Source organism: Phyllostomus discolor, chromosome 3 (genome assembly GCF_004126475.2).
Source record: "Phyllostomus discolor isolate MPI-MPIP mPhyDis1 chromosome 3, mPhyDis1.pri.v3, whole genome shotgun sequence".
Taxonomy (NCBI): Eukaryota; Metazoa; Chordata; class Mammalia; order Chiroptera; family Phyllostomidae; genus Phyllostomus; species Phyllostomus discolor.
In genome coordinates, this window is record NC_040905.2 from 113,237,111 (window position 1) to 113,258,103 (window position 20,993).

The 20,993-nt window shown below is 50.8% G+C and overlaps 1 protein-coding gene and 1 long non-coding RNA gene across 5 annotated transcripts; both read right to left on the bottom strand.

Annotated features, from left to right (window-relative positions):
* Positions 1-47: 47 nt before the first annotated feature.
* On the bottom strand, positions 48-11,112 carry ZNF205 (zinc finger protein 205). Of its 4 annotated transcripts, XM_036019966.1 has the most exons (7): positions 7,693-8,597; positions 6,697-6,834; positions 4,181-4,394; positions 3,788-3,879; positions 3,297-3,417; positions 1,518-1,613; positions 48-1,265 (listed from the first exon to the last, which is right to left on the bottom strand). In XM_036019966.1, exons 2-7 carry the CDS (start codon positions 6,751-6,753, stop codon positions 223-225), a joined length of 1,623 nt encoding a protein of 540 aa, XP_035875859.1. In that variant the 5' UTR covers positions 6,754-6,834; positions 7,693-8,597; the 3' UTR covers positions 48-222. The 4 variants fall into 4 exon arrangements, with proteins under 4 accessions (XP_035875859.1, XP_028366288.1, XP_035875860.1 ...); XM_028510487.2 differs by lacking the exons at positions 1,518-1,613; positions 7,693-8,597 and adding an exon at positions 10,258-11,112; XM_036019967.1 differs by lacking the exon at positions 1,518-1,613 and having other exon boundaries at positions 6,679-6,834; positions 7,693-8,595.
* A 498-nt stretch (positions 11,113-11,610) lies between these two features.
* LOC118499288 lies at positions 11,611-17,883 on the bottom strand. Its single transcript, XR_004901816.1, has 2 exons — positions 17,725-17,883; positions 11,611-11,917 (listed from the first exon to the last, which is right to left on the bottom strand). It is a non-coding gene; the product is annotated as an uncharacterized LOC118499288 (long non-coding RNA).
* Positions 17,884-20,993: the final 3,110 nt, after the last annotated feature.

Here is a 20,993-nt window from a genome sequence, read left to right on the forward strand (position 1 = left end):
TACCTCCCTACCCCAACCCACCCCAAGACGGAGCAGTAGGCCATGGCTTGAATTCCAAGGCCTTTAATTTATAGCTAGCCTGCCTGCTTTTCACCCTAACTCGTTCCCATGTTGCCGTGCCCCACCCCGTGCCAGCACCTCCCAAACTCCCTTCGCTCCCTCTCACTGCCATTACAGCTGCCCTCACTCCTCCTCAGGGCCTGGTGCCTCCTTCTCGGCCTCCTAGGTGGGAGTAGATGGGGGCGCTGCAAGAGCACCCGCTGCCCCCAGCATCAGCATGGCCAGGGCCTTAGGCCCTGTGGTATGGATCTTTTCATGCCGGTGCAGGTTGGAGCGCCTGCTGAAGCTCTTGCCGCAGAGAGGGCAGGAGTAGGGCCGCACACCACGGTGGGTGCGCTGGTGGGCGGTGAGGTGTGAGCTGTGGCTGAAGCTCTTGCCACAGTCAAGGCAGTGATAGGGCTTCTCCCCGGTGTGCGTACGGTTGTGTGCGATGAGGTTGGAGCGCTGGCTGAAGCACTTGCCGCACTCGGGGCACGGGTAGGGCTTGACCCCCGTGTGAGTGCGCTGATGGGTGACCAGGGCTGAGCTCTGTGTGAAGCACTTACTGCAGATGGGACACTTGTGGGGCTTGGCACCTGTGTGCGTGCCCTGGTGGGTGACCAGGTCCGAGCGGCGGGTGAAGCGCTTGGCACAGCGGTCGCACACATAGGGCTTTTCACCTGTGTGGATGCGCTGGTGCTGGATCAGTGTGGAGTGGTGGCTGAAGCTCTTCCAGCAGGAGGGGCAGGTGTAGGGCTTCTCACCAGTGTGGATGATCTGGTGCTGGATGAGGTGCGAGCTGCGGCCAAAGCGCTTGCCGCAGTCTGTACAGGCATAGGGCTTCTCGCCCGTGTGGGTGCGCCGGTGTGTCACCAGGTGCGAGTGCCAGCTGAAGCTCTTGCCACACTGCTCACACTTGTAGGTCTTCTTGCAGGCATCACCATCAGGGACCAGGACCTCCTTGCTGCTCTCGGGAGTATCTGTATCCCCCTTGCTGGGTTGTTCTGGGAGGCCTGTGCCGGACAGGGCTGGTTCCAGCTGTGTCTCCTCTTGGGGACCTGGCTGCTTGTCGTCTTTGGCTGGCCCCAATCTCTGGCCACTGGCTGCTTGTCGCCCACACTGCAGGACATCCTCCTGGGCTCTTCCTGCCCTGGCCTTGAAGGACTTCCCATCCCCAGGGACTGCTGGGGATGAGGTCGGCTCCTCCTTTCTCACGTCTGCCATTCCTGGAAAAAGAGTTTCCAACCAGAGAGAAGCTTTTGTGAGGGACCCAAGGGAATTCTGGAGGTGGAGAAAAGTGCAAGGACCTCAGGGGAACCTGGGAAATGAGAGCCACCCTCTGCAGAGGAGGGAAGGACAGCCCCTGCCCCAGGTAGGGCCATGTGTCCCCACCCCACAGGAAGCAGAGCCTGCACTGACAAGGGGCACCTGGGAGTGATAGTGACAACCCACTGCCTACCCACTACCTCTGAATGCACCTCTCTTCTCTTCCTCTCCCATCTGCAGGCACCAACTTGAGGCCTCACCCTTGCCCTGTACTTGCGAGGCCCAGAAAGTTCTGCTTAAAGGAAACCCTGGCCAAAAAGAAATGCAGTGCTCAGTGACAGAGCTCCTGGGCTGCCCAGCAGGAGACACCGCCCCCTTAGAATTGACAGAGCAAAAGGGGAACGGGTGCAACTGTGGAAATACCAGGTAACACCACATGACCTCTAACACTGCTTGGGGTCACATGGCCATCCTCTCTAGGAAGCACGTTCCAGGGTCACTACTAGACATACTCTCTTCAGGGCTGAGGTAGGGCTCCGCTTTGTTTCCCTAAAGGAGCACCAGCAGTAATGGGGAGGGGGCTGGGCCAGGTCAGCTGCTGGCAACCCCTTTCTTCACACAGCCCTGACTGTGGGCCCAGCAATGTCTCCCACTCCTGCACCCACCCCTTCCCAGGACGATCGACAGTAAGGGCTCCTGGGGAGGGCCTGGGGCAAAGAAAGGGCCTGGGACATGAGGGGCCAGGAACGCCACCCAGAAGTCAGGGACTAAAGGTCCATTTGCCAAGTCCCTGGACGAGGGCCCGAGAATTCTGGTCAACTCAGTAAGAGAGCAGAGAGCCTGGCCTCCATGCCCTGATCCAAGCCCCATGGAAGGAAGAGAATGTGTTGGACAAACTGGGTGGTTTAGGTCAGCAGTCCCCAAGCACCGTTTTTTCCATGCACTGGTAAGGGGGAGCTCAGGCAAGTTTCCCTCAGGGACGGTTCCTAACAGGCCATGGACCGGTACTAGTCTGTATCCCAGGGGTTGGGGACCCTTGGTTTAGGTTGTTGGTGAGATCTGTCATGAGGCCACAAATGGGTGCTCGGTTCCCTCTGATCTCCCAGGACTTGCCCAGACCTGCTGATCGGGGCCCTGGGGTGTTAACAACAGGTGGTAGACTCACCTGAGATAATTAAAGGAGGGAGCAGGGTGGCTGTGATCTTGGGGCCCAACAGGGACAAGGGAGGGTCTTGGCCCACCACTGAAGTCAAGGGGTGGCATGACCAAGCCCCAAGCTCTGCTTGCACTAGCAGTTGTGCAACAGGTGTGTGTTGACAGAAAGACTAACTGAATGGATGGGTAACAATGAACGCACACTGAGTTTTCCATAAGATCTCATTAAAGTTTGCCAAGAAAATGATAGTCTGAAAGTGAGGAGTCAAGCCCGGGGACGTAACTATTTACTGTGAGAAACACCAAGAGAGCCCAGGCCCCTCGGAGACGAGGACACGCCCCCCCAGTGCAGACGTTACTGGCGCCATGTCCCCCTACCTCAGGCACACAGCCCTGAGCCCAGAGCCTGGTTTTCTGCTCAAACACATCTAACACTGGGCTTCGAGGGAGAGGGGTGAAACCTCAGAGAAAGCACCACAGAAGAACCAAAGAGAAGTGGAATCTCTAGGTTGGCACTGTCTCATACAGCAGCCAACTAGTCACATGTAGCTATTTCAGTTCAAATTTGAGCTGATTAAAATGAAATAAAATTAAATACTCGGTTACTCTAGCCACACTTCTAGAGCTCAACAGCCACTATCTGACTCATGGCTACCGTCGCAGCCCGTACACAGAGCATGCCAATCACTAGGAAGGTTCTGTGGAAAAATACCACCTACATGAACAATGAGCAGTTTTTAAGCCTTGGAAAGCTGGGAGATAATGGCAGGACAGACCCCACCTCTGATATCCAGGGCCTCTGGAAGTGGTCACCCCACACAAATGCCAGCCCTTACCCAAGGCCAGCCCATTTCGCTTCTGTAGGACATCCCGGTAGAAACTCTGCTGCGGGTGGTCCAGCCGCCCCCACTCCTCCCGGGAGAGGTACAGAGCCACATCCTCAAAGGTCACTGGCATCTGAAACAACACAAAATTCCTACTCTGCAGGACAAGCCATGACATGGTGGAGGGGCCTGTTGGTGCCACGTTGAGGCCAAGATGAGATCCTGACTCCTAACCTCCTGCCCAGGTCTATGGGTGAAGCAGGAGTTGCCCAAGGACAGCTTTTTAGGACAAGAATAAGGCGTCTGTGTACAGCAGAAGACAGGAGACAAAGATAAAAGATGCCTTCTTTTCTGACACCACGGCCAAAGCTCGGGATCTCCAGCGCATTCCCCTCTGGCCCTGACCCTCGGGTCCAGCGCTGAGATCCAGAGGATGATCCAGTCAGAGACACCATCCCTCTGTGCCTTTCTATTTCCCTCCCAGCCTTGGACGGGGCACTCACCTGGGACCAGGCAGTCAGGAGCGCTGCAGCCATCTGCCGGTCTCTGGTCCTCCCCTCGTGGGAAAGCACAGGGATCTGGGGGGAAGGGAGGGCTGAGAGAGGAGAGAGGTCCTCAGAGAGGCCACCTCATCCTCGGGTCCTGCTGCTCCCTGAGCAAGCTCATGCCTGGCAAACCCACAGCTTCCTCAAACCCCACCTTCGACCCCACCCAAGAAGAGGGTCAGTAGGCTCTGAGACTGTGCCAGGGTGACCTCTGAGAGCAAGTGGGCAGACATCCAGGCATCTCTCCTAAACATGGCAGAAACCTCTTCCCCTTCCCACCTGGGCTGTGAGCCTCCACCTCTCCCCACAGCCGCTGCCCAGGAAAGCACCTCTCCACATCCCTCTCCTCACCTCCACCAGGTAGAAAAAGAGCTTTCTCCTTAGAGCCCTGGCTCAGGCGCCTCCAACTCCAAGCTCCTTGAGCCCTGTCCTCCTGTGATGCCCCCTCAGGGTGCAGCTCTTGCATCTCTGTCTTAATGTAGGGTGACTCCTGAGTGGCTCCAAAAGGCACCATGTCCTTTGACTCAGAAGGTTCTTCTTGACAAGGATGCCCATGACCTGGAACCTAGGAATGGCAGCCCCCATTAATACTGGGATGGAGACTGGAAAAGCGCCATGTCCTCCACACCCAGGGGTCCCTACAGAGACAGACACCTAATGTGGCCGAACACACAACCACATATAAGACACACTTGAAGGACTGGCCTTACTTCCTTCTCACAACCCCAGGGACCTGTGCATCCCCTGCTCACCCCCAAAAGGGAAGGAAGGCAGGCCTATAAAGACCCTGCAAGGTGCGGGCTGGCCAAGTGCCCACAGGGCAGCTGCATGTTTCAGTTCAAGCCTTGTACCTCTAACAGTAGTGTGGTTATTATTTTTAATATACAAGGAAACTGAGTGCAGTGGGTTGAAAATCTGATGACTGGTATTCTTATAAAAAGGGAACACAGAACATGAAGGAGGCCATGCATCTCTTGGTGCTGTCATAAGCCAAGGACACCTGGAGCCCCAGCAGCTGGAGAGGCAGGAACAATCCTACCTAGAGCCTTGGGAGGGAGCCCTGCCAATGCCTTGATTTTGGGTTTCTGTGAGAATAAATTCTGGTTGGTTTAAGCCACCAAGTTTGTGACCCTTTGTTATGGTGGCCCCAGGAAACTAATACACCCAGGCTCAGAGCTCAGACAAGAGTCCAAGATCATGGAGTGGCCCAGCCAGGATTTGAACTCAAGTGTATCTGACTCCCAAGTCATCCCTAGGGCCACCATGTCTTTAAGGTGACAGGGAGGCATCATGTGGCCTTGGGCATATCTGGCCTGACTCAATTTGGTTGGAGCAGTTGGAGTATTTTAGTTTGGAGAAGAAAGCCCAACAGTGCCTCAGGTGTGCCAAAGCCCGGTGCCCACCTTGGTCGGAAAAAAGGAGAGCTCCTCTCCAGCTCACCCCCTTCAGTGCTGCCCCACCCAGTGGGACTTCAGGGTCCTCTCAACTCCTCCCCCCTTCATCACACCAACATCAGCCCAGTGCTCTGGAAGAGGAAGGAGCAGGCTTTAGTCAGGTGATCGGGGCTCAAATCCACAGCCATTCCTCACTAGCCATTGAAACTGGAGCAGGCACCGTCTCCACCCAAACCTCAAAAGCTTTGGTTAAGTCACTTCCCTTCTACTGGGAGGCCCTTGGTGAAACCTCATTGTCATCCACTGCAATGGAGACTGGCCAGCCTTCTACGGGGAACTCATGCCTATCCCTCTTGCCCCACCCCCCACCTCCATCTGTGTTAGGGTCTCAAAGGGAAAGACCATAGGGCAGGAGTCAGCGTGCCTGAGAGCCATGTGGATAAGGCAGGCTCCAAAACCCAGCTGTTCCACGTTCCGCACAGACAATGCATGACAGAGCTGCCTGCTTCAGAAAGTTCTGGGCAAACACATAACAGTGCCTGTAGTTATTGTTATTACTCTACTGTGTGAGTTGATAAAACCCAACATCAGCAGGGTTTTACAAAGGCATTTTGGAAAGGAAACCAAACAGTGGTAACAATTCTTTGTGCTTCTATGGTAGGAAAAACATAAAACTAATACTTGATTTGTATGCAGGCTTACAACCACTGGAATTACTGGGTGAGGGGATACAGGTCTCTCTGACCTGGGTTCCAGTTGTCATGGGTGTCCTTGTATTATGTGTCACAGTAATGATCTCCTGCAGGTGATGAACCGCTTACAGAGGACTCTTGTGCCCATAATTTCCTCTGAGCCTCCCAACCACATGGGTGATACAGTTGGAACAACAGGTACATGATCCACATTTTATAGATCATACTCCTGGTTCCCAGAGGCCAGGGTACTTGCCCAAAGTCACACACCCAGCTGCAATGGACTCATTCTTCTGATTCCAAGTCTGGTGACTCCAGTCTCCCCATAGGTTGTAATTAAGCACACATACACATAGAGGCAACATGCACAGGAAGGCCCAGATGCTCAGACCCAGAGAGAAGGGGCCCCAGGCCACGGACAATATATGTGTGTGGGGGATAAGGGGAGACTGAGGCTTCTCTGTGTGTTCTGGGTGCTGTTCAGAGAGCTACCCTCACCAGTGGGACCTCTACAGAGCCTACTGCTACCTCATGTGGCCTGTGGTCTGCTGACTACAGAAGGCACCAGGCCAAGCAATGCGGTTCCGCAGAAGTCAATTCCCAGGTGGAAGGTATTTCCCATTATACCGCCCTCTCTTCATTTCCCCTTTTACAACCAACCACCAGCCCTGCGCCCCAGTGAGTCTAACTCTTCATTGGTCCAGATGCCTTGCTGTGATGATCCCATCCAACTCCAGTGTTTTCCAGAGCACACCTCCCTTACCTGGCACCATGTCCATACCTCTTGGACTCTCTCTTTGTCCTGGGGAGCCTGCGTGCCTCCACAGTCTGCAGACATTTTCTATCTCAGAGCTACAAAGCACAGCTGAGTTGTTTCCCCTTCTGTTGGCCAAACCCCCTCCAGCTTCTGGCCAGGAGCCTGGAAGAGCAGAAGGAAATCAGCTAGCGTCTCCTGGACACCTCTGAAGTACTCCCAAAATCCCCTGGAGGGCCAGGTTCATCCCTATTCCCAATCAAAAATAGGGTCTCCTGCCTGGCTGCTGTGGCTCAGTGGACTGAGCACAGGCTTGTGAATCAAAGAGTCGCTGGTTCGAGGGCACATGCCTGGGTTGTGAGCCAGGTCCCCAGTGGGGGGAGCTGCAAGAAGCAGCCACACACTGCTGTTTCTCCCCTCTCTTCCCCCTTCTCTAAAAATAAATAAATGAAAAAAAAAATTTTAAAGCCTCCTTGATGCCTCCCTCTCTGTTTTTTGGGTCCTTGCTTCTACAGAATGCTATTTTGTATTGTTCCCTTTATCACTGAAACAATAGCCCTGCATCTGAGAGCGATCAGCTCAGGGAAAGCCAGGACTGATTAGGAATCTGTATCTCCTGTCATTAGAAGTCGAAAGATCTGCAGAGATCTTACGAAACAGGTGCTGTGTGGGGCCCCAACTGCCACAGCCAGCTCAGCTGAGGAATCCAGGCCCTGCCATCTCCCTGGTCCAGGACACACATACACCCTGTGCTCCACCTGACTCAGCCCTGCCTGGGGTCCAGAAATTGAGCTGCCCACTCTCAACGACCTCCCAGAGGCTGTAGCCTCCCGCCTGGGTTCAGGAGTCCACCTGCCTCAAGGTCCTGGACAAAGAATGTCCCTCCCGTCCTTCCCCTTCCTCAATCTGGGTCCAGGCCACCTTTTCTCCAAGCCCTCCACCTTTGACCCCGTTCCCTCCTGCCAGCTGGCTGCCTGCGCTGCTCTCTGGATCCATGTCCCCTCCCCAGCCCCTCATCCTCACTGAGTTGGAGGTGGATGGGACACCTCAGCCAGCGGAAAGAGGGCCCCTCCCCTGGGAAGGGATTCTCAGCAGCTTGCACCGGGAAAAGGGAGACGGGTGGAGACTGGGATTAAGGACAACAGGAAGTCCCTCCCAGATCCCGTTCCCCACGTAACTACAGTCCTAGAGGGTTCCTGGTTTCCAGCGTTCCGGGGTTTAAGGTCCGGAGCCCAGCTGCACCTGCTCTTGGCCAGGTCACTCCAGATCCGAGTTGGCAGCTCCCACTTTTCCAGGCACATACTACTCATAATGCCAGCCAAACAGGAGCGTCAATATGGGAAAATGCATTTTATGGGAGGATTTTGACATTTGACGTTTCAGAGAGAGCACTGCAGCTGCCCTCACAGGAAAAAGGGCACTTTGCTGGGTGGAGACTTATGATGATCTTTTCAGCACCCTTCTGGGCTTCTGAAGGTCCATAGAGTTTCTGAAGGTCCATAAAGACACCCCTGGATTTTATTTAAAGCCCCCAGGCTGGTCAGCAGGTCCTCTGGTTCCCCACACAAGACTGGCACAGAGTTCTCTCTCCATAAGAGGAAACTTAAGAGAGGCCTAGGATCTCCCCCCTACCTCCATTCACTACACCTGCAAACGATGTGGGATCAGTCTGATTTTTCTAAAGGTTTCCTACCCCCAGCTCACTCTCAAGACTAGTATTAGCGAGAGTAAAGGGGTCTTTACCACTATCATGGGGTCCCAGACCCTCAGACATCCCTGGTGGCTTCATATTCTACCTCCCAGTCAGGAAGCAGGTGGGGGTCAGCCCTGCGGTCAAATTCCAGGAAGGTCTGTTCCTCCAGGAAACATTCCCAAGCCCAGTGCCTTCAGCCCATAGGAGACCTGTGAGATGTGTCCACTTCACCCAATAAGACAGGCATGACTGGCCACTATACCAGCCCACAGGTCACAAGGGCTTAATTTTTTTAAAACTTAGTTTCCAACATTTAAAAAATTAGAAGAATTAAAATAAAAATGGATTTTCTTGAAAAATTATCCCTGGACCCAAATTCCCTACATTCGGGACCTGTTCTCAGATTGCCACTGCAGCATTTTGAGATTGCAATTCAACTTTTGGAGTTAAACATGTTTCAGGAGTCCTAAGATTCTGATCCATTCTATTGTCACTCTGATGAAGTGACAAACCCCTAGGGGTTTCCAGGTGTTTTAATCCTCAAGGTAAAGAGAGATGTACAAAGGTACAGCAAACATCAATATTATTTTCAAGCCAGAGAGAGCTACAAAATGAGAAAAAGCCACAGGGAGCCCTGGAAAAGATGAATTGCATCGTCTGTGAGAATTTTTCCATCTAGGAGGAGCACAACAGTGTCCAGAGAAGGGGCCTTGCTCCTGAGATGGATCATTTCAACCCAAGGCAGTCCCAGGAGTGCACCAAGTCCAAAAACGAGTGGGTGTGCCCTGATTCCTGGGCAAAAGTTTCTCTACCAGACAAAAGAGACACTTCAGGGATACTGGGGAAGCCCAGAGATTTGGATCCCACCAGGGAATTGCCTAAACTAGACCAAATGAAGTCTTAACATTTATTTAACTGTCCAAAACCTATTTATTAGCCCTGGCTGGCGTAGCTCAGTGGATTGAGCGCGGGCTGGGAACCAAAGTGTCCCAGGTTCGATTCCCAGCCAGGGTACATTCCTGGGTTGCAGGCCATAACCCCCAGCAACCGCACATTGATGTTTCTCTCTCTCTCTCTCCCTCCCTCTCTCTCTCACTCTCTCTCCCTCCCTTCCCTCCCTAAAAATAAATAAATAAAATCTTAAAAAAAAACAAAACTATTTATTGAGCACCTGCTATATGACCGACATTAGCCCCTTCTTCGAAACGAGAGGAAACCCTTCCAGGGCTGGCTCTAGGACTGAGCAGGTGTAGGAGGAAAAGCTCTCACATTTGCTGTGTGATAATTTCTATCCCTGAAAGAGTTCATAAAGTCACCCAGGCAGGGTGATTAAATAAGTAATACAGAGATCAGAACCTAAATGCATCCAGCACCCAGGCAGTAGCACAAATGGCCGGTTCCTTGGGTTTAAGACCAGAGTAGGGAGGGACTTCAGAGGCCTCAAGAAACCATATTTTTGGCCTGGCTGGCATAGCTCAGCAGATTGAATGTGGGCTGCAAGCCAAAGCATTGCAGGTTTGATTCCCAGTCAGGGCACATGCCTGGATTGCAGGCCACATCCCCAGTGGGAAGCCATGTGAGAGGCAATCACACATTGATGTTTCTCTCTCTCTCTCTTTCTCCCTCCCTTCCCCTCTCTAAAAATAAATAAAAATAAAATCTTTAAAAAAGAAAAAAAGAAACCATATTTTGTTTAAATGGGCCAGTTGGGAGCCTAGTATCACCAAAGCTTGAGGCCTTTTCAAGAGAAGCCAAAAAGAATTAGATTTCTATGTAAAATTTCCTGACTTTTAAATGTTGATGACTAATTTTTTTTTAAAAAAGAGCTCCATACAACTCCAGCAGAAAACACCTGCTGCACAGCTCACAAGCCACCAGTTTAGGGATGTACTCACCTCAGGAGCCTGTCACAAGGATATCGATCATGGATGAAGGCGCTTATCCCAGCTTCAGGCACGGGAAACACAAATGCCAACTCTGATATCAGGCAGCTTCACTGAGCTTGAGTAAGGAGAAATGCTACCTTCAGGAAATAAATCATGATCTACCCTCGGAGACTGGCTTGTGAGCTAACTCAAGTCTTAAAGAGGGCTTCACACACACACACACACACACACACACACAAAACCACCACCCAGACTAATAAAAAGCAGAAAAAAGAATAATCTGACATAATAAAAAACAATCTTGCACTGATTAAGGCGGCCCAGGCTGAAGACAGGGCAATGCAGATGATCTAACCTTAGGAAGGAGAGACCACAGGAGGGAAATAAAGGAATGCGGGAGAGGCCATGGAAAACAGGAATAATCGAATAAACAGTAGAGAAAATGTTAACCATGGAAACAGAAAAAAAGAAAACCAGTGTAAGTATTAAATAGGAGGGGTTCCAGGAAAAAAAAAAACACGTTTTCAAAGATGAAAAATAAGAAACCCCAAGGCTACTGGAGACCAGGCTGTGAGAGCTCACGCGGCCCGCAGCCCTCTCACCCCAGAGGCGCCGAGACTCCGCGGTGCGGCCCCCTAATGCGAGGCGACTGGAGGGCACGCGTTCGGAGCCTCTGAAGGCCCCCCGAGGCCGGTTCTCACAGCCGGTGCCTCCCCGCTGCCCAGAGCAGAGCACGGATGCTGGGAGCGTGTCGCCCAGGCAACGACGCTGCCCCGCCCCTCGGAGACGTCGGTTATTGGCGGACGCCCCTACCCCGCCTCTCCACGACACTGTCTAGCCACTCTTACTTGCGCGCTCCCGCCCGCGCCCCCGAGGGGATTGCACGGCTGAGTGGGGTCAACTTGGTGCCTTCTGACTGTGTAAGGTGTGCCGGCGTTTTCCGTCCGGCTACCCCATTCCAACTTCCGGTTTTCCCGGCTGTCTCGCGGCGCCAGCTGTCGATCCCGGGTGCAGGGCCACCCGAAGCGGTGATGACCGCGAGGCGGACACTCCCAAGCTCTCGAGTCGGCTGGGGAAATTGAGGCTGTCTGCGCGAGAGCGTCCGCCCGAGAGCGCGAGCGTGAGCGCGGGGCTATCATGCTGAAGACCTGGAGCACAAATTCCGCCCAGCCTCCCAGGACTAGAGTCTCCTCCTACACTCGCCTATTCTGAATTTTGTTTCAAAAATGAGAGTATACCATATGTCGCTGACCTGCCCCCAGTCTGTGTGTCTGTGTGACACATCTTAGAGGTTGCTCAATATAAAAAAAATGGAGGGAAAAAACATGCAGCGTGTCAAAGACAAATACAGCAGAACATCAGTTAAAGCGACGGAAAGATTTTACTCGATAACTACTGATAGCAGGGGGAAGAGCTGAGCGCCATCCAATTTGGGCGTTTGGGAAAAGGGAGAATGAGGGAATGAGAGAACCGGGTTCAGTAGAATCAGAGAAGTGAAAAATCACAAAAAGCCAGTCAGTGTAGATGTGATTAGGCCTGGTGTGTCTGTCTGCTAGCTATGAGATACAGAAGTCAGTAGTCTATCCCACGGAGCAGGAAGACAGAAGACCTGTCATTCCTGGTGAATGCACTTCAAAGGAATGACTCTCGGGTCCGAGACCGATGGCATCTGCGTTGTAAGAGACATATATTCACAATTATAAGCTCTTTTTAGTAAATGCTCTAAGAAAGGGAGGTCAGGGGCCAATCATCAATCATTTGGCTAGAACAAACAATAAATTCTGGCAGCAGTGCAGTGTTGAGGTTTTTTCAGGCAGGAATATTATTGGCGGGGTGGGGGGGGGGGGGGAATGAGGAGGGGCGGGGCTAGGGTCGTCCTGGCCTTATGCTGTTAGAAGCCCGGCAAGAGTTTGGTTAAGTCTCTTAGTACAGGTTTGGACGCAGTGGTTGTGTGTCAAGAGTTCGGCACTTCTCCAGTGGTGCCTTGCTGTTTTTTAACTATGGCTTATTCCATCGTAAAAGGTCTATCAGTTTCTTTAGCCAGGTCCCTATTCACAATCCTATTCTTGTTGTCCTTGTCTTGCAACGGGAACTACCCAGCAGTTATGATCATGGGGGCTTTGTTCCTTCCTAGTGAGTGAGCAAGACTGACATCTGATCTTGCAAACAGGGCAGGCAGAGAGGCTGCCAACCCCAACCTTGGCTCCTGATTACAGCCATGATGCTGGCCTGGCAGACACATTTTCCTGCCCTGGGTAAGCTCCAGGAGGACAGAAGTCTCCTTCCTAGAGAGCAACACTGAGTGTTTCCTTCCACAGTTTTCAAGGCTGGCATTTCAGTTTCAGCCAAGCAAGCCACTAAACTTGACAGAGTAGACTGGATGTGTTGTTCCCCAAACACCCTCATCCCACCTTCTGGAACACTCTCTCTACCTGGAAGCTAAAACTGCTTACAGTACAGGGAGGACAGGGACACTGTGGAAACTAAGCTCAGCAGTCACTCTGGTTGGCCCTTTGAGAATAAATTGTTACCTTTCCTTAGAGGTTGGTACATTTTTAGAAAACTATCCCCAAAATACCTGTAGCTGCTGCTACCACCACTAATACTATCTGATACCTAGTGTTCCTCAAGTTTGGGTGGAGTTTCAGGCTATATTCACTCATATAAGACACTGAAGCAGGTGGAAATGGGGACACTCAGAAGGCTTTCTGACCATCTCAGCATTGGGAGGCCCCTAATGGAGGTTCCTCACAGGAGTAGATGGCAATGGCACCTAGGAACCAACTCCGTTGTCCTTTTCAGCTGATGTCTTCAGCCCTTCATCCTGCTGCAGCTCTGACCCCCACCCCCCAGCCCTCAGGCTCATTCGTCTACACATGATGTAGTATTTCACAAGAATCTTTTATATTCCATTTACTCCACTGAGTATGAAAGAAGAGTGGATATTCCATTTGTTTTTACTTTATTTCATCCTTTTAAAAACTCCATTTATGTGACTTTTACAATGTGAAAAAAAATCAGCTAATGATAAAAATCTGGACTCCTTGGAGAAATGGCTGATCCTAAGCCCGAGGCAACAAATGTACTAGATGAACCCTGGCTAGCTAGGCTCAGTGGGTTGAGCACTGGCCTGCGAACCAAAAGGTCACTGGTTCAATTCCCAGACAGGGCACATGCCTGCACTGTGAGCCAGGTCCCTGGTGTGGGGTGAGTGAGAGGCAACCAGTTGATGTTTCTCCTCCTCTCTTCTTCCCTTCCCCTCTCTCTAAGAAAGAAAGAAAGAGACAGAGAGAAGAGGGAAGGAAGGAAGGAAGGAAGGAAGGAAGGAAGGAAGGAAGGAAGGAAGGAAGGAAGGAAGGAAGGGAAAGAAGAGAAAGAAAGAAAGAAAGAAAGATAGAAAGAAAGAAAGAAAGGAAAGAAAGAAAGAAAGAAAGAAAGAAAAAGAAGAAAAGAAAAGAAACTGTATGAGTTTGCAGATGGTGAAAGGGGAAATGGTTTAAGTTCTCTAGACCACGGTGTGGCAGTCTTCTAAAGATGAACATCTACATACCCTGTGACACAGGGATTCACTCCCAGGTACAAACCCAGTAGTGACTCACATGTGTGGTCACCAGAGACATACAAGAACTACTTGAAGTAGCTCCAAACTAAAAACCACTCACTGTCTAGCCACAATAGAATAAATAAATAATGCAATGGGGTATGCAACACATGGATGAGCTCCCTGCTGTGGAATGAGTAAGACCAGAAGAAGAGTTCCAATTGTGTGACTTCATTTACATGAAGTTCAAAAACAGATCAAACAAATTGGTTGTGGATGGAAGAATAGTGATGATGGGGGAGGGGAAGTGAAGAGAAGGGGGCACCAGAGGAGCACCAGAAGTGTTGGTAAGTTTTTATTTGATCTCCATGCTGGCTAAAAGGCTGTTTTCACTTGGTAAAAATCCAGCATGCTCTTACTTTATTTTAGCTTCATGTACATTTCTGTATGCTACATTTAAAATATTTTAAAAAATAAATGAGGAGAAACCAGTTCAGTCATTGCTATGGTCCAGGCAGGAGATAATGGTGATATGGACTTGGGTGATGGCAGTGGAGGTAGAGAAACAGGCAGATTTGAAAAATATTCAGGATGTCAGACCTATGGAACTTGGAGACTGTTAAGATGTAAGAATGAAGTAAAGTGAGGAGGTCAAGAATAAATCCAGATTTCTGGTTTGAGTGACTACATGGACTGTACTACATTTACCAAAATAGAAAATACCAGAAAAGAAGCACATATGATGTGAAACATTAATTCATCTACACTCAGTGAGGATTTACTATGTGCTGGGCATTAGGGATACATCAGTGAACAGCAACAAAGCCACTCACATGGAATTTACATTTATTTATTTGGCTGAACAAGTCAGTTTTGAACATGAAGTCTTAGAGACTTTTATGAGACAACCAAGTAGCAATGTCAAGTGGACAGAATTGAGAGGTAAAATATGAATATAGGGATACTGCTACAGAGAATGGTTTCTGAGGCCACAGAGGCTATGAAACCTCCAAGGGAGGTTATTAGTTATCTCTTGTTATGCAACAAATGATCCCAAAACACTGTATCTTAAAACAAATACTTGTGCCCTGCCTGGGGTGGCTCAGTGGATTGAGTGCCAGCCTATGAACCAGAGGGTCACTGGTTTGATTCCCAGGCAGGGCACATGCCTGGGTTGTAGGCCATATCCCAGTGGGGGGCAAGTGAGAGGCAACAACACATTGATGTTTTGATGTTTCTGTTCTCTTCCTCTCTCTCTAAAAATAAGTAAATATAAAAATTAAAAAATAAACCAAATATGGTACTTGTTATCTTAAGGTTTCTGCCCCCAATGGGACTTAGCTAGGTGCCTCTAGCTCAGGGTCAAGTTATACTCAAGTTGTCAGCTGGGGCTGTAGTCTCATCTTAAGGCTTGACTGGGGAGGAGAACCCACATTCACTGCCCTTGATTTCTCAAAACATAGGCTCCCCACAGACATGACTCCCCCCCCGGGGAGGAAGCAAGAGAATGAAAGTGTGCATATGAAAGCCCCCAAGAAAACCACAGTCTGTTTACAACCTAATCTCAAAGTGGCACTCCAACACTAACCAGACTGGATTCCATTTATTAGAAGCAATAACTAAATCCAGCCCACTCTCAAGTTGAGTGGATTCCACTAGGATGTAAACAACAACAGGTAGGAACCAATAGAGGCTGGGAGGAAATGGAATGAGAAGAGGCCCCTTAGGCCAGTGCTTTTGTAGGATGTCAATACTTAATGGTCAGGCAAAGAAAGAAAGATTGGTGGAGAAGAAGAGACACTGGAAAGGTGGAAAAAATAAAATAAAATAAAATAAAATAAAATAATAAAATAAAATAGTGTGGCTCCTAAAAATCAGGAAAGTTCTAAGGAAGATGGAAGTTCAAATCCACGGAGAGGTCAAACTGGGAACCAATGAACCATAAAGACATGGTCCGTGGCTTAGAGTCCAACGGTGAGGGTAGACGAAAGCCAAATAGACAAAAAAGAAGCAAGTGAATTACAGACTATTAAGTGCTATGAAAGAAGCTAGAGTGCAGAGAGAGAATGCTTTTTAAAGAGCAAACAGAGGCAGTCTTCCCAAGGAGACTGAAATTTAAGAATGAAGAGGAACTGGCAAAGTGGGGTTGGAAGTGAAAGCACCCATTCCAGCCTGGGACGAGGTGGGATCAGATAGGCATGTTCAGGGATTGGAAGGTGGTGACTGAAATGTGGCAGGTAGAGGAAAAGAAGTTAGATGAGATCCATGGTAGGAGAGGCCTTGGATGGGCCCTAGGGTGAGCATTTGGGAAGAGCCTGGAGCAGCAGAGTGAAAGGAGTCAATTAAATGTCTTGCCAGAGCTACACAGCAGCAAATGTCAAGCTGAGGCCTTTGAATCTTCAGACTTCCTGCCAATGAGACAAGGAGATGGGAAACTTGGGGGACGGCAAATCTGCAGACACCAAAGAAAGGTTGGCACATGCCAAGGCTCACCTTGTGTTCTTCTCAATATTCCTAGCACTTCTGTACCAAGGCCAGTCCCCTTGAGGGGACTTGGTGTGTTTCCTCAGTGAGGTGTCTGGCTGTGCCATAAACACCCTGCAATGACTCCTTCATGATTGTGACTGCCCAGAGGGAAATGTTGGGGGTACAGCTGCAGGAAAAGGTGTTATTAATGCAGTTTAGAGACATACACTTAGGCCACTGAATTAACCAGAGGCTAGTCAAGGGATTATAGCACTTTTTAAAGTTTATTTTTAATTTTTTAAAATCTTTTTATTTATTTTTATAGAGAGAGAAAGGGAGGGAGGGAGAGAGGGAGAGAAACATCAATGTGTGGTTGCCTCTCATGTGGCCCCCACTGGGGACCTGACCTGCAACCCAAGCATGTGCCCTGACTGGGAATTGAACTGGCGACCCTTTGGTTCACAGCCCATGTTCAATCCACTGAGCTACACCAGCCAGGGCTCGGATTATAGCACTTTTAATAGGAATTTTTCCTAGAGTTGGAGGAGTTTTCCCTTTGCTCTGAACTATTCTAAATGGAAAAATCCTATAGAAGTTGAAAATACAGGGAAATTTGTTTTTCCTTTGAAATTTCTGAAGATGAAGACACCATCAATTAGCACTGTCGGGCACTTTTGCTGACCTACCTGATACAAAAAAAATTCTAAGGTAACAAGGAGAATAGTTGAAGTTTACATTTTTGAAATAATTTTAGGAGATATTGAAACATATCCCAAGTAGGTAGATGAATATTAAAAGTTCCTTGGGAACGTGTTTATCATTTACTAGAGATAAAACAACAATCCAGCAACTTAACAGGCATTTTTGTCCGTTCGTGGATAATACTCTGGGAGGAGGGAATGTATTTTCAAAGATCAGGAAGAATGTGAAAGGAATTAAATGTTCACTAAGCCCCTTTTTTTCTGCAAAGCAACTTCAGTCAATGAGAAGTCAAAAGGAATCTCTTCCACAGGGACCTAGTCCCACCCAGACTGTACGCCCCGTGGCCGTAGCACCTGCCGGTTCCACTCAGTCCGCGGCCCTGGGGTCGGGGACGGTGCGGAACACACATTAGGGACGCAATTTTCCGAGTGAATGACTGGTGCAAGCACGTGGTGACCCGTGAGCAGGAATACTAGTCAAAGGCCATCCGCGGGCGGGCAGAGGTTTACAGACAAAGAAGGCCAAAAGTTAAGTGTTGGTTTTCTCTCACTCCAGGCCTTTCCGCCTGGCTAATATTTCTGGTAGTTGGGTCAAGCAGTCTCTGCTTTTATAACATATTTCCAGGAAAAGTGTGAGCCTGAGTGGGGGGCCGGGGAAATCCATGTTAACAGCGAGCTCCGAATTTCCCGCTGCGTTCCCGGCCAGCTCCCGCAGGCTCTCCGGACACTGCAGCCCAACGCCCGGAGACAACCTGGTCGGATCCTTACCGGGACAGGTCACGTTCCTGCAGTTCTCCCGGCCCAGCCGCCCCACTCGCAGGGGTCAAGTACGTGGCCACGTCCTCGAAGGCCATAGCCACGGGTGCACAGGTAAGCTCTGGGGTCAGCGGCGGGCGCTGCAGCTCTGAGGGAGGGTCTCAGGGCCCAGGTCAGGTTGTGAGGGCGGTGCCTCCTCCTGCCCCTCCCCTCAGCCCCGCCCAGAGGCGGGCGGCAGCAGCCAGGGACTGGGAACTCCGCGGGAGGAGTCCCCTCTGTGGGGACCCCCGGGTCCGGGGCGCGCGGCAAACCCTTGAGTACCTTGGGCCCCGCGGTGCTGCTCCTCAGCCAGTTCGTCCGTCCCGATAATGTGTCAGGCGCTAGGCTAGGCGAGGGGAATGTGGAGCAGACAAGGGAAACCCCACTGTCCGCAGGGAGCTTGAGGTCCAGTGAGGCCCACACTAGACAAATAAAGAAACCAGAGAAGCCCCGGTGCTAAGTGCAGGAAGACAGTGACCCTGCAGAAGAGCCAGACCAAGCACAGGGTCTGACCCCTACAGGTTTGGTCCGAGGGGCGGCTAGCCCCCAGTCTCTGGCCACTGCTTAGGTGACCCCAGGTCCCCAGGACAGGTGGCCGTGGAAATGCACCCTCCAGGCTACCACCTAGAGCATAACCCCAAAAGGCCCCTTAGAGCAGAGAGAAAAGTTTGATTTTGTGGTTAGAGTCAAAGGTGAGTCACTTCCCCTCCCCAGGGCCCCTGCTTTGTCATTGGTAAAGCTGAGGTCAAAAGCCACCTGGCAGCATTCTTGGGAGGATTTTAGGCGGCAGTGTTGATGGCTCCCTCCCTTCCCCCATTACCCAGTCCTATTTTCTTTTGAGGGCCCACCACTGTTTTCTCCTGCACCCTGGTGTGTAAGCAAGCCCCTGAGGTCAGGGCCTGTTCACTTCTGTGTCCTCAGCACCCACCACTGTGCCTAGCACAGGGCAGATGCTTGGCAAAGATTTGTTGCATGAACGAAATGCCTAGCAAGGAGCCCAACACACAGCAGGCATTTTAAAATGGTAGCTCTTCTCTGTTCACCCCACCCCCAACAAAAGTACAGGCTGACAGACCCCCAAGGGGCATAGGACCAGTTCTGATTAGGAAGGGGGCAGTTCTTACTTGGAGGGGTAGTTAGATTCATAAGCAGTCTGAGGTTGGAATCTGGATTGGCCCTATCTTTATTTCTCTGGCCCCGCCTTGCCTTCTCTCCCACCCCCCACCCCGCTCCCCAACTGGGAGTTTAAGGGTTAACTCTAGGATGCCCCCTCATCACCTGCATGGGACTGGGGCTGGGAACTTCCTGTTCCATTTTCCTGGAGTCCTTCCCCAGGCTGGCTGAGCCTGAATCTGGTCCTGTGGGCCTCAGAGAACCCCAGCACCTCTGTCTCTGGAGAGGGGACCCTGAGTGGTGAGTGGCAGAGAGACCTGGGGTGCAGGCTGCCAGGATAAACGTAGGGGTCATAGCAGCTTGGAGAATTTGGGGTGGGGTGGGGCTGAGGGTTCCAGGCCTGGAAGGGGGATTAATTAGCTGGAGGAAAGTCTTGGGAAGGTGTGGGTGGTCCATGCTGGGGAGAAGCCCAGAGCCGGCCAGATCTGTGGACCTGTGGCGGAGGGGACGTCAGGGAGGTTGCAGGACTTCCCATGACACGGGCTTGCTGTGTCCCCTGAAAAGGGAAAGGTAGGCTCCACATGCCCCCGGGAGGACTGACCAGCCTCATCCACTCAGCTCAACACGAGGAGTGGAGCCCCGCCAACAGAGATGAGCCACTCCTGCCAACTGTGTCCAGAGAGAAAGGACGAGTTCGTGGCTGAGGAGTCCCCACCCTGGACTCTCCTGTTGTGTGGGTGGGCTTTGTGGCAGCAAGTCTACCGTGGGCTCCAAATTATGTTGGTCAAATGTTAGAGGGTGAGTGTAGAGTTTCCCCAACGTACCCAGCCCAACCCCCACAGATATGCATATTAACAAAGCTTTTGTGTGCTGGAGAAGTGGAGTGGGGGAGCCTCAAAAGCCAACTTCCCTTGAATTTGAATTCCACTTCTTTCAAAAACCTTTTGGTGAGACCTGACCAGGAGGTTCCGGCACCCCTGGGTACCTAGACCTGATGACTGGAATTTGGAAAATGCTTATGTTTTCTGATTCACGGTGCGATATTCTAGCTAAGACAAGACAAATCACACAGCGCTGGAGGGAAACTGGGTCCTTTTCTGTTTCTGAGCTTTGGCACAGCGGTCAAGATCAGCATTCTCACCTTAGAGCAAATCTTGTCTCCACCTGGGGTGACCATGGAAAAATTACTCCTCCTGCCTAAATATAGTCTTTGCACTTGTCAAATGGAGAAATAATTTGCCCCAGGGGGCTGGAGTGGGATTCAGCCACCCATATAGCTAAGCACTCAGAACCTCCCAGCTGTTAATGCAGGGTCCTGATTACATGTGATCAGTTCTCTAATTATTTCGCTCTTGCTACCAAAACAGTGAAACAAAATCCCATTTTTCTGAATATTTATTAAAGAGCTTTTCTGCACAATTTTGTATGCATTCATCAAAAATTACAACTGCGAGGCAGCCATTATATTCTCATTTTGTTATTTCTACTAACAAACATTGAAGTCACTGCAAGCGCTGGGTGAACAGTCACTGAAAAAGAGCCAGTCTCTTCTTGAAGACCAAGGGAAGAAACACAGTCAGCCAAGACTGTGACACAGAGTAACACCGGCAGGGGCAGGGGCTGGTGGCTTAGGTGTTGTGGAGTCCCAGAAGTGAGGGGACAATGGGGTGAAGGAGCCAGAGGTAAAAGGAAAAGGCCCGTGTAGGGTCGGATGACATGGTGCAGGAAAGAATGAACGTTGCAGAGACTGAGGGGAGACTGAGAGGCTGGGGTCCAGAGAAGTGCTGGGGGAAGGAAGGGGAAAGCCTGGAGAGAAGCTGGGAAGTGGGGAAAGGGGAGGGAAGCTGGGGAGCTGCAGGGCTGTGGGGGAGGGGGAGGCTGGAGAGACGGGGCGGGCCTGGTTAAGTGGTCAGGATACAGGCCTGAGTCTTTGTTTTAGCTTCTCTCCCCTCACCCGCTCCTCTGAGGCAGAAAGTGTAGGCCCAAGCTTCTAAAAATATACAGGTTTTCTCTGTTCTATTTCACACTCCACTTATCCTGCCTGAAAAGGAGGTTTAGAGAATCCTCAGCCCTTTCTCCTCTGAGTCCCCTTTTAAGATCTTGGGCTCAACAAACTGTTCAAAGCTCTG

What these genes read in the sequence shown, in the direction of transcription:
- ZNF205 (XM_036019966.1), bottom strand. Translation starts at nt 6,753, where the DNA reads ATGTCTGCAGACTGTGGAGGCACGCAGGCTCCCCAGGACAAAGAGAGA. An exon ending in ACAAAGAGAGAGTCCAAGAG is followed by an intron (nt 4,395 to 6,696) that starts GTATGGACATGG and finishes TGCCATTCCTAG; the next exon opens with GTTCCAGGTCATGGGCATCC. An exon ending in TCCTGACTGCCTGGTCCCAG is followed by an intron (nt 3,418 to 3,787) that starts GTGAGTGCCCCG and finishes GTGTTGTTTCAG; the next exon opens with ATGCCAGTGACCTTTGAGGA.